General features: G+C 42.3%; 1 protein-coding gene across 1 annotated transcript in view; it reads right to left on the bottom strand.

Annotated features, from left to right (window-relative positions):
* Positions 1–3,351: 3,351 nt before the first annotated feature.
* MB21D2 (Mab-21 domain containing 2) overlaps positions 3,352–13,057 on the bottom strand; it is a 103,781-nt gene continuing 94,075 nt past the window's right edge. The window contains exon 2 of the mRNA XM_065876921.1: positions 3,352–4,616. Coding sequence (XP_065732993.1) covers positions 3,352–4,616 — 1,265 coding nt within the window. The remainder of the gene's footprint in view (positions 4,617–13,057) is intronic.

Genomic DNA, 13,057 nt, shown 5'->3' on the forward strand with positions numbered 1-13,057 from the left:
ACATTTTCAAAATTGGCTGTTTTTCTCAGAGAGGAGCATTAACTACATCGATTCAATCAGTTTAAAACTATATACGTATTTACCTGATATTACTAAAATAACAGGAACAGGAAATAATGTCCATCCCCTTCCTTTAGTACAGGTAGTAGTTAGTGCTCCATTTCATGGTAAAAAGTTTTACCTGCAGATAAGAATATGGGGATTCTTTCCTTGACCCCCAGTAATGACCAGATGGGGAGTGGAATAGCCCTTGGGTGACTCAAAGGAAGAGGTTCTGGAGAGAGCTTATAAAGATGGAGTTCAGTACCTTCCCCGAAGACCACCGCTGAGGTACAGAGCAGCAGGAAGCCCCCTGACCCAGCAGCTGCTGCTAATCACAGCCTTCCTTTTCCTTCCCGGCCATCCTGTCCAAGGCTGAACTCCAAGTCAGGAAATTCTTCTCAGCAAGGTAATGATCTGATCCAAAATAATCAGCACTTAGCTGTGACCAGCGAATGGGCTTAATCCTTCCAGGAAGTGTTACAAAACACCCTAAAGAAACCTCCAATTCATGATGTGAAAGCAAGTGTATGTGTGTGCATGTTTATAAGGGGTTGGTGAAGAAGTCACTAGGGGCTCTTCAAATGAGCCCCCAAAGCCTCCTCCCTGTTTGCTCACATTTCCACCTGAAAGTAAAATTAGCCACATATACCTGCCTCTCATTTTCTCTGAAATAACTGCACAGTAATTTCGGGGACATTCTTATTTTTAAAATATCTGGTCCTGTTTGGCTCCATCCACTCTGAAACCAACCTTTACTTGCATCTTTGGATCTTCCATTTCAGATGAGAAAGCCATACAGTCCAGAATAATCTACTCTTGAAATATGTAAAAACATGTCCCATCAGAGAACTGGATTGTGGGAATTATAAATTCCCACAACCCAAAGAAGTATATGTAGGTAACATTAAAATGATGACTGCTCCCTTGAGGCATTTTATATTATACTTGAAACATTATTTTAACCAACCTTTCGGGCTTCAAAAGGACAGAGGATTAGTAGGTCAATGATTTGCTTATGTTTCAGACAAGAAAAGGTATCAGACTACGTCTCATTTCTACTCACCTTCAACAATGTCTGACTTACCAGCCCTAGGTTTACGGTACTGATAGCAAATCCAAGTACTTCCTCTTCCATATCCAGGGTGCATGCTGCTCCCCCAGCATCCCAAGCTAGAATCCTGAGCATGTCCCCGAATGGAGCAGCTGACATCGTACGCCCAATCCCTAACTAATGATTGTGGCCAGGAAAATGGTTATTTTGATTGGCCTACACCAATCAGGGTGCACGTCTGAAGCTGGGGATTAAGTCATTTCCCAAGAAGGACACATTAGATGGAGGATAGGTAGATACTAGTAGGAAAATTGGAGAAAGGGAAGAATGAATACTGGTTGTTCACTACATAGACATCTGGCCTGAAAGACAACAGCAAGCCCAGGGCTATATCTACTGAAAATTACTGTTGGGATTACTAATAAGGAAATAGTTTCCAGATTACAAACTAACAAACAACAACAAAATTCCAAGGCCAGTATGTTTCTTTTATTATTATTTTTGTTTGACTTAAGATGGTTGAATGATTTCATTTTCATTTATAAGCATTACAATAATTCCCATGCAAAAACCAAGACCGTATATGCCTAATTTCAATCGGCCAAAATCCAACCCGTAAGACTGGACATTCAGGATCAAAATCAAAATGTTGCTTGACCTTTCCAATAGTAGACATCACGGTCATCCTTTGAGAGATCGGCAGGCCCCTGACCTCCCAAACACTACAGTTTGCCATGAGTTCATACCAAAACAGGGAGCCGATCGATGCCTTGCAGCACCTAAACCTGGCAAGTAATTTCATTCATGAAGACAGGACACCTCTACACCAAGGCTGCCACCCACAGTTATCTCCTGGTTCCTGCTCTGTAGAAAAATCTGCTTTTGAACAGGCATGGTATCTTCTATGTGGGGACTGATATTAATTTTTCCTTCCAGTTTTCCTCAAAACTCTCAGTAGAAGCAAAGAGACTTTACAAAAAAAGCTTACCTCTTTAATGTCAAAAGAAATACAGTTGATCCATGAATAATGCAGGGGTCAGCGGCACCGACCCCTGTGAGGTTGAATATCCATATATAACTTTACAGTTGACCTTCTATTCACGATTCCAAATCCATATATTCAACTAACACGTTCAGTGGAAAAAATCCGTGTATAAGTGAACCCACACAGTTTAAACCCGTGTTGTTCAAGGATCAACTGTACATACAAAGACAACTACTTTATCAAGCATGTACTTTCCCCAGCTTCAGATAAAGTCACTCAGCAGATATAAAGCTTTAAAAATTTCTCAGTAATACAGGAACCAGGAATATCAAGGAGGGCAAAACAGGACCCCACAATTAAAGAACTAAACAAATACAAAGAATCATTCTATTGATGAAGACAAATGGGCTAAATGAAGAAATGATAGCACTTCAACAGTGGATGTCAATTTATATTGAAATACACGCATTGGAACTCCGACAATGGCAAAAATCTCATTAGTGCAAATAACAATTATAATGGTATATTCTTTAATAGGATTTAAATAAGGCTTCAAATAATTACACACACTAAAACTACCATTTGGAAACCTTAATTCTATCTGGTAAGTTGTCAAAGACACCCTTCCAAACCATCCAAAGTTCTGATTTAAGGACAATTACATTCAGTGAAGTTGCTCCAAACACAATTTATAGCATTATCACTTTCAAAGTCTACATTGTTTGGCAGAGAGGGAGAAAATACCCTGGCCACTGGTCGAAAGAAATAAATCCAACTAACGTACCAGGTAGTTCCCAGGTTCAGATGATTTTCAAATATCTGTGGTGATGAACGCTCATTAAAAAAAATAAAGACAAAAAAAGGAAAACAAAAAAATAAGAGAATCCTGAAGCATGAGAAAGAGATTTGTTTCCCCGCTCCCATGAACAAAGGTATGAAAGCACAAAGTATGAAACAGAAAAAAGTGAGAGAATTCATGGGTATTTTCACCTATGGCTCAAGTTCTCCTTAAAAAAAAACAAAAACAAGACCAAACACCAAAACAATGTGTAATAACTACAAAAAGTAAACAACAAAATCAGAGGCAGAATATGAAATAGTAATATACTGTTTCAGAGCCTGCACCATCCTGCAGAACCAGGAAACTTAAAATGTGTTCTTAACAGATCCAACCGAGGCTGGATATGTAAAAAACAGAAAGACGGCGTCACAAACCACACTACATATTATGAGAGTTTTAGAACCAGAGGGGAAAAAAAGGCAGCAAAAACGCTCAGAAAAATTTATCATCAATTCTGAAATGGGGCCTTGTCACATCATCAGGGTTAATGAAGACGGAGATCGACTTCCCCGGGTTCTCAGTCACTAGTTGCTGCAGTTTTTTGGCCAGACGGTCATCGGGCTGGTTGGGGTCCCCTCCGTCGGACTGCGGGGAGGGGATGGTAGTGGTGCTCCCTCGTCTCTGGAGCTCCAGTGTCAGCCGGTTGGCTGCCTTGACATGCTCGATGGCGGTGCGCAAGTGCTCCGCCGGGTCTGAGCGGACGGAGGAGAGCTTCCGCGCGTGGAGCATGACCGTCTCCTCGGACAGGTGCTCCAGCATGTTGCACTGCGGGATGAAGTAATTGGGACACATCTTGTTGACCAGACAGTGTTGCAGGTCATCAATGAGGCCCAGCAAAAAGTGGGCTGCATAGTCTTCTTGGGCCAAATAGTTGGCAGGAAGTCTGTCGCAGGCCCAGAGCATCGTGCTCCGCAGGTGATAGGGGCTGATAGCCTTGGGCCGGGACAGGAGTTTAATGATGATGGCTTTGCAGGCCTGGTAGGCTTGCATGAGGCTGCTGGAGATGCACTTCTTCAACTGCACCTCACTCCTGGCAAAGGACAGCCGCCACTCATTGTCCTTCTTTCCCTTGTAGGAGCAAGCAGGCACCAGGTAAAACCCACTGATGACTTCTTCCTCGGTGATCTTCCCATCCCAAAAGTGGTTCTCCATGAGCCAGCTCTGGGCCACTGCCGGCCAACCCTTGAAAGAGACCACTGGGACAATATCGTACAACATGCGACTGCTCCCCACACCCAGAATGATGGAGATGATGGTCCCATTCTTTTCTACCTTTTCCACCTTTGGCATCCCTCGCTGGGGTTTCTTCTGTATCTCTGATAGGACAATGCTGATGGAGTCATAGAACCAGTCAGCCACTTTGGTTGGGGAGAAGAAGTAGTTGGTGGCACCATTGATATGATCGACGATGGTGCAACAGTCTTTCCACTTACTGATCGTCCCCTCGTCAAAGAGCCGAAGGCTCAGCCACGAGTGGCACAAGGCTGAATGGCGCATATCCAGTGTCACAGGCTGGTTACGGTCATGAAGCTTCAGGGCTGGCACCAGAAGAGTGAAGTCCATATCATAGTCGGTCCCTCGGGCATAGACATTAAGCTCATCTAAGTCCAGGTCTACCACGCCTTCCCGGACTCCTCCAGAAAGCAATAGATACTCATTGGCCACTGGAAGTTTTTGGTCCAGCTTTTGCACCATTCCTAAAAACAGAAGGAGAAGACACTATTACAGGAAGCACAGATACAAGAGTCTTATGCATCCATCGAGAATGTGCTGAGCTTCTAAGAGCCACCATTCGTTATCAATACAAAACCAGATCTCAGGCTGCTGCACGGACCCAGCCAACAGTACATTGTTCATTTTCATCGGTGCTAGAATCCATCCTTTTCCAAATGGGAGAATTATGCAGATTCTTCTCTCGTGGTGAAAGCAGTATCATTTTCAATCATAAACCTGGGCTCCCCTTCCCCCAGTCATCACCTCGGTTAATGGCACTGCCATCCACTCAGTCACCCAGGCTGAAAAACCTTAGTAAGTTCCAAGTCTTACTTGCCTTTCTACTGCCAAATCTTATCTATATAGCCTCTGCGACATTTCTTGTTCCTTCCCTGTTCTCCATCTCTGCTGCCATCATATAATGCCTGGCTCTTCCATCTCTTGCCAAAGCCGTCTCTCTCCCCCACACCTCCCCCAGCTTAAACTTTCCTCTGTTCTGATGATTCTCAATGTGGGCTGTGGACACTGAAAGTAAGACACTTTCAGAGGACAGTGAGGTCATGACTCCTTTCATAATGCTAATACATTATTTGCCTTTTTCACTGTGTTGACACTTGAGCTGACATTTAATGGTACAAAAGTATAAAGGAGGGCAAAATTGCTGGTGCCTTAGCATTAGTCAAGACAGTGGCACCAACTGTTCTAACAGTCATTTGATTCTTTTTTTTTTTTTTTTTTTTTTTGCGGTACGCGGGCCTCTCACTGTTGTGGCCTCTCCTGTTGCGGAGCACAGGCTCCGGACACGCAGGCTCAGTGGCCATAGCTCACGGGCCCAGCTGCTCCGCGGCATGTGGGATCTTCCCGGACCGGGGCACGAACCCACGTCCTCTGCATCAGCAGGCGGACTCTCAACCACTGTGCCACCAAGGAAGCCCCGTTTGATTCTTTTTTACTGGCATGCACTAGCAGTTAAAAATTAGTAATAATCCAGTTTCACTTAAAATCCTAAATGGAAAAGAAAACTGGATTAATTTTGTTGAATCCCAACTTTCAAACCTCCTTTTTATGTGACAAAATAGGAAGTAACCATAAAGCACTTCTGCTGCATACTGAAATACAAACTCTGTCTTCAAGAAAAGCACTCATGTTTGAGTTGGAGGCTAAATGAGCTGCTTTCTTCATGGAACGCCATTTTTAATTTAAAGAATTACATATAAACTATGGGTATTTAGACTTCAGTATGCAACAGACATTTTCTTAAAAACTGAACAAATTAAGACTGACTTCACAAAAACAACTGAAATATTTATTGCCAATGAAAACATCAGACCTTTCAGGAAAAAAACATTATTTTAGAAAACTTATCTCCTGCACCATAAACTTAACATCTTCCCAAATCGTATACTTTTCTAATGAGATTGGTGGTGATAGAACAAATGTGACTTTTAGGGATGATATTATGAGCTCTTTGAGAGTGAGAACCATGTCTCAAAGATGTATGAAGCAGCCACAGGGGTCTGCTCCCAGCAGGCACACAATTGAAGCTATGACTGAATGACAAAGGAACAAATAGATGAAATTAATAGGCTTAAATATGAAATACATAAGGCGCGATGGAAATGACTGTTCCACGACCAACATACAAATTTACCTTCCCTGCTTCCTGTCTTTTTATTATGGATTTACCTGTGCTTCATTATCTGACAAACTACCAGCATCACTCCGTGACTTATTTAACAACTTTTCCTGAAAGATCGTAAAGAATGACCACAAACTATGATTCCATTAGTCATTGTAGTTACTTTTAATCAGCACAGTTTTTTATTCATAAGGCAATACCAATGCAAATAAATAAACCATGTATATGTGTCTATGCTCCTACTATATTTCAGAATCTGACACTCTTTGATAAAAATGTGCTCTTTTTCATTCTTTAAAATCCTATTTTCCAAACAACAAAGAGCGAACGATCACTTTCTTTTTAAAGCAATCAATAAGTTATCCAGCATTAAAGAGCCAACAATTCATCAGAAAGAGAATTCAGTGTACCTGATTTTTTTTAGGGGGGGGGGTGGTGGTGGTGCTGTTTCTCACGCTCCCTGTGCTGTGATATGGCACCCAGATCCCTCTTCAATAAAGACTTCTTGTCTCAGCTGCTGAGGCTGTCAGTGCCTATCCCTCAAGGATGGTCTGACCCCAAAGAGCCACCTCAACTAAGACCGTGGGCTGTGGTTAGGGTTAGGGTAGGAGGTAAACATCCCGTAACCAATCAGTGTAGAAGTGCCCCAGTTCAGGGTACTCCGATGAGTCTCCGGCATCCAGAGTTCCCACTGGGGCCTGCTGAGAAGGACACCACACTTCTCCCTCCGCCTGACCGTGCTTCCGCCCCCTCCCTTGCACAGGTGCAGATCCCAAGGGTGCTCCTTTGTAAATATCCTCACTCCATCTCAGGGGCTGCTTCCTGAGGAACCCAATCTAAAACACTACATACTAACCCAAGCAGCCTTCACTACAAATCAGCAGTGAACAATTTATTTTCCTTTTAAAAGTGGTTTTTAAAAGCCAGACAGCAACCAGTGTGGAAACTGTAACACCGAGAAAAAGATTCAGTTGTCATCATGTTTCAGTATTAACCTCATCTTTACAAAGTAACAGCTACTACCACCACAAGTTTTGGCTGTAGCTCTAAAAGGATAAGATGGAACTTTCAGAATCCCAAGTAGGTGGTGAAAATCACTTTTACTATTTTACAGGCTCACATGGAGGTACAGATACTTACAAAAGGAAACATGTGATCTTGAAATAATTTACTCATTATTTCATATATTGTTTCATTCCAGCATCTGGAGCGCCCCAAACACACCTGGGGAAAACCGGGACATGCTGGGTTGTAAGTAGTAAACAAGATCTGAATTGATTAGTAGTATTGTTATATGGACACTACATAATTGTCCCCTCTTAGGCATAAATAACTCAAAATTATATACATCTTTTTCTCCTAGACAGGATCCAACTGGCTCTGAGCACACTAGCCAGAACCTGTCTACACAACCAGAATTAACATGTGTAGTAATGGGCTGGGGAAAACTTGTTTACAAACGTGTCACTGAACTTTGCCTTGGATTGCCACAGTTTTGTTCGGATAATTACAGGTGAGAAAAAAAGCTAAAATTCCTTTCTGCCCTCTACTGGATTAAAGAAGAAGTTTTAACATATTTTCACTTGTTAGAATATTCCTCTTTCCTCCCAATTGCTGCTTACGCACCTAAAATATTGGCCCTTCTTTCAAAAGAGCCGTATAAAGTATTTGGCTAAATTCTAATATTCAGGGGTTAGGATAATGTTGGACATTTCTTATTCCTTTAAAAAGGGCAGACAGAACTTGAGCAGTAGTGAGAATATAGCTGAAGCTCATTTGCTAAGCTCCTAAGAGTTAGAAACAAAATCCCTAAGGCCATACTGTTCCGGAAGCTGATCCCCTGAGACCTCCACATTTACATTTAGCCTGCCTGAGCCCATTAGTCTACAGTTTTACAGATCATTTGGTAGCACAAATTGGAGCCTTCCCCAGAACTGCACAAACTCAAAGGCCCTCCTTGAAAACTTTCCTGGGCTAAGTTTAAGTAAAAATCAGCTGACATTAGTTGTCATCCCAGATGGGTTGCCAGGCAACTAAAACACAGGCAGGGTCTGAGAGGGAAAAAAAATTCTACTGTACGCTTTGGCTGTAGGCATTAGTTCCAACAGATGCCATCTCTGAACTGATCTAAGGTTTTTTTGTGTAATTACAGGAGATTTGTGTGATATCAAGTGCCTCTGGCTGTTTAGCTATTAGTAAATTATCAGAAACAGTGAGTGGGAACAAAAGAAAGGTTGAACACACACCACTGAGCTTGTTAGCAGCAGAGAAAAGGAGAGGTGGAGAAGTAGCTTATTCCCCTGGGCGGGTCTCTTCTTTTCAGGAAAGAACTGGCATATGTTTGCTCTTAAAAACACAAAGCAAAAGTGCCTCCCAGCCTCCCTTCCTGTAACTGATTCCTTGATTTCAGCTTATTTCATAGTATCTACTTATGAAGACCTTAAAACTACTGCTTTAGGTACTGGGGCCCCAAGTTTAAGGAATGAGTTCCCTATCATCCACTTAGTTCTTTGCTGACTGCCTTTAGAACATCAAGTGAAAAACTGAAGTCTGTCCTGGACTCCCTTGTATTCTAGAGAACAAAACTTTATCACATTCTGTTGAATTCAGATTACTAATTCCCATCACTCAAACGTATAATGCCAGCTGGTTGACACCAGAGCACAAGAACTAAGTATCATTTGTCTTCTCCCATCTTCACAGCTTCCCTCAAGAACATCTATGAGAACTCAATTAGTAAATAGATAAGTGAAATTAGTACTTATATAGATTCCTTTAAAAAAATGAATTCTTAACTATGTTGAAGAGATAAAGATCTATCAAAGAGAGAAAACTTTTACATCTTGTAATTAAAGCTACAGAATACCTTATATATATATATATATATATCTTTGACTATGTATATAAAAAAGATACATAGTCATGTATGTATCTTTATATCTATTTTTTAATCTATTTTTATCTATTTTAATCTATTTTAATCTATATTTATCTATTTTTATATCTATATCTATTTTATATACATATGTATATAAAAGATTTCTATGTAGATAAAAAAGACCTGAATATCTCAATAATATTCATTGCTTCATAAAAAAAGTATTACCTTTTTCACCTCAACTCATGTGAAATACCAATAACAGTGCCTTTATGGCACTGATCCTTAATAGTAGGAAGGGTACAGAATGGGATGATTTTGCAAAGTCCTTCTGTGATTTTTTTTTTTTTTTTTTTTTTGTGGCACACTGGCTTCTCACTGTTGTGGCCTCTCCCATTGCGGAGCACAGGCTCCGGACGCGCAGGCTCAGCGGCCATGGCTCACGCGCCCAGCCGCTCTGCGGCATGTGGGATCTTCCCACACCGGGTCACGAACCCGTGTCCCCTGCATCGGCAGGCGGACTCTCAACCACTGCGCCACCAGGGAAGCCCCCTTCTGTGATTTCGATACATTCCCTTAGGGTAGCAGTCTCCTTAGCTGTTAATAAACAATATAAACCTTCCTGTAAAAATATCATCATCTATGTTTCAAATATTTTTGTCAAACTTATTTGATAGTCTGAGCAACATTCTAAAAAGTAGGCATGGCCATCTTCTTCTAAAAAAGTCACCAATCTATGAGATTTTTAATGACTTCAAATTGGGGAAAGTTTTTTCATTTTCTTTATTCACAGCCAGAAATCATCTATATGAAGTCCCTCACTTTATAGGTGAAAAACTGAGTTCAGAGAGGAGAAATAACTCATTCAAGGTCACACAGCCCTGGGGACAGATTTACAGCATTGCCTTTAGTTCCCATGTTTGCTGTGACGGTCAGAGTGGCAAATGCACACTGTTCTCCCTATGACAATGACCCGACTTGACATGAATGTCGAATGGCTGGGAAGGAAAATAGCAGAGGTCTCAAGGCCAAGTGCCAGCTTTGCACTTTTGTTGGTCACAGCTTTCGTGTGACCTTGGACCGTCAGCAGAACATGCCCCATCATCCACATTTATCAGAAGGAAGGATGCACCTGACCTGTCTTACAAGAAGCTACCCATATTCCCAAATAAATACACTATAACACACAGGAAATACAGAAGCAAGACACCAGTGGAGCTTCCTAGCTTTTCAATTATCTGCTGAGTGATCATTAATATTAAAAATGTTATAGTATGTTTCGTAAGTCAAAGAGTCTTTTATTTGGCATAACTTCTGAGACAACTGCAGGTAATGTTATTTAAACTGTTTAGAGACCTGATTAATTCACGTATGGTAATAACCTATTAACCAAATATATATAATAACAGGACTGATTCAAAAGATGCCTCCTCAAAGAAGTCTTCCTTGATCTTTTTGCATCTTGACACTAATAATGTCTGCGAGAACACTGGAGTCAGAGCAAGACAGGCTTGGGTTTGAATCCTGGTTTTGTCATTTACTACTTAAGTAAGCCTGACAAGTTATTTAACCTCTCTGAGCTTCCAATTCCTCACCTATTCAAAATGAACAAATAAAACCATAAAACTGCACTTCTAGGGTTGATATGAAATGTCTAAGCACACTGTAGATATTTAGTTCATTTTCCCCATATAGTCTTCCCTTTCTCCACCATCTATAAAACTGGCTTGGCCAAACAACTCCTATTCCACAGAGTTGATAATCTATCGAAAGCCTCTAAGCACGTGTAAGGCCTACAAAACATGTTAGATGAACGGAAACGAATGGAGCACCCTCTCCTCCAGCCACACCCAGACTGAAGCTAGTCCAGGGATGCCTCCTCTAGTGGCTGCCATCGGGTAGCATGGTGCACAGCCTGGCCGGTAGAGGGCAGGCTGGATTCCAGCCCTTTCGTGTTCCCTCAGAACAAGCGCCCTGCAAAATGAACAACCTACACACCCCTGTGAAGGACCCTGATCTGAATTCTTACCCTAGCACTTTCTACACTTATAATCATAGTGGGTTGTATTCATGGCTTATTGTCCCTCCTTAATGAGATAACAACATTTGGCACAGTGATTGGCAAAGAGTGTCAGTAAATGAAAGATGCTCTCGCAGTCAACAGTCCATGTGAGCTCCTGCAGTCAAGGTTTTACTACTGCAGGGGCTAATACAGACCTTGGGATTAGAAGGCAGCTGTGGGTTGGGTGCATCATTTAGCTCAGTCAACTTGACCACATCATCAGTCACAAATGGGGAATCATGAGATTTGCCACATAATGTAACAGAAAATACTACCAGCATATCTCTATAAAATCATCCAAAAGTCAGGCTGGAAAAAAAAGCGCCTCTCTCATCTTTCATTATTTTCTTTCTTAAAAATTAAAACTCAAGTTCTGGGCTTCCCTGGTGGCGCAGTGGTTGGGAGTCCGCCTGCCGATGCAGGGGACGCGGGTTCGTGCCCCGGTCCGGGAAGATCCCACGTGCCGCGGAGCGGCTGGGCCCGTGAGCCATGGCCGCTGGGCCTGCGCGTCCGGAGCCTGTGCTCTGCAGCGGGAGAGGCCACAACAGTGAGAGGCCCGCGTACCGCAAAAAAAAAAAAAAAAAAAAAAAAAAAAAAAAAAAACTCAAGTTCTAAAAATTGGTGGGCCTCGGCAAAGTTTACTAAGCTATTTTGAACAGAATGAACATGAGTCAGACCTGGACTCAAGTCCGATTCATCCAGGACCAACCTAATTAAACAGTTTCCTTAAATGACATTGGGGAATAACAATTAAAAGTTTGCTGGGGGGCTTCCCTCGTGGCGCAGTGGTTGAGAGTCCACCTGCCGATGCAGGGAACACGGGTTCGTGCCCCGGTCCGGGAAGATCCCACATGCCGCGGAGAGGCTGGGCCCGTGAGCCATGGCCACTGAGCCTGCGTGTCTGGAGCCTGTGCTCCGCAACGGGAGAGGCCACAACAGTGAGAGGCCCGCGTACTGGGGGAAAAAAAAAAAAAAAAAAAGTGCTGGGTGGCCATGGGGTTAAAACAAGAAAATGCACACCAAATTACTTAGTGTGTGGTCTGGTACTCACTTGGCAGTCAATAAAGAGAGGGTTCTGGGCATGTGCCCACATTAGCAAAATATTTTTCCCATCCAGTAAGTCTTGCCTTTTCCTCCTTTCAGTTCTTAGGATAGTTTAAAAACTCATGGTTTCTACCGATCAAGACTTATTGGCAAGACTCAAAGGAATGTCTCATTAGCCCCACCTAGCAGCCGCCTACAGCTACAACAGGGCATGAAAGATAGGTTGTTAGTTTACAAAAGGAGTGACCATTTTAGAAGGCTCATTCTTGAAAGATAAAAACAGTAGCAAGTGAAAAGTAAGAGTGATGCCAATACGGTATCTTAAGGCTACCTAAGGATACAGAAATATGCCAGTGAGGACCAGATTACCTCTCTCCTGATCTTCAGAAGCAGCAAGGAGCTTCTAATGGAGATGTTCAGCATTAAGTCAAATGTACCCTCCTTCAGCCTGTGACCCAGCTGAGTCTGGTTTGCATTCCTTTCTCATTTGGGGATGTATACGCCAACTACTTAAGTACTCTGAAACTGGAAGTCTGGGTTTGATGGGCAGGGGGTAGGCTCTATATTTTAGAAGAGGAATAATGAAGGAGGCCAAGTCTGGGAAATTGCAAGGATGGTGGTGGGATTCAAAACTTGGGTTTGATTTATTCATGCATGTGACCCGTAAGTATCAGTGCCTCCTCTGAGCCAGTACTATGCCAGATACTGAAGACACAACAGTGAAAAGAAACACACTGTCCCCACTGCATGGTCCTTATGTGGAGTGAGAAAGCCAGTTACGTTTGTGTCAGTTACATTTGTA

This window comes from Phocoena phocoena, chromosome 4, assembly GCF_963924675.1.
Source record: "Phocoena phocoena chromosome 4, mPhoPho1.1, whole genome shotgun sequence".
NCBI classification, from domain to species: domain Eukaryota; kingdom Metazoa; phylum Chordata; class Mammalia; order Artiodactyla; family Phocoenidae; genus Phocoena; species Phocoena phocoena.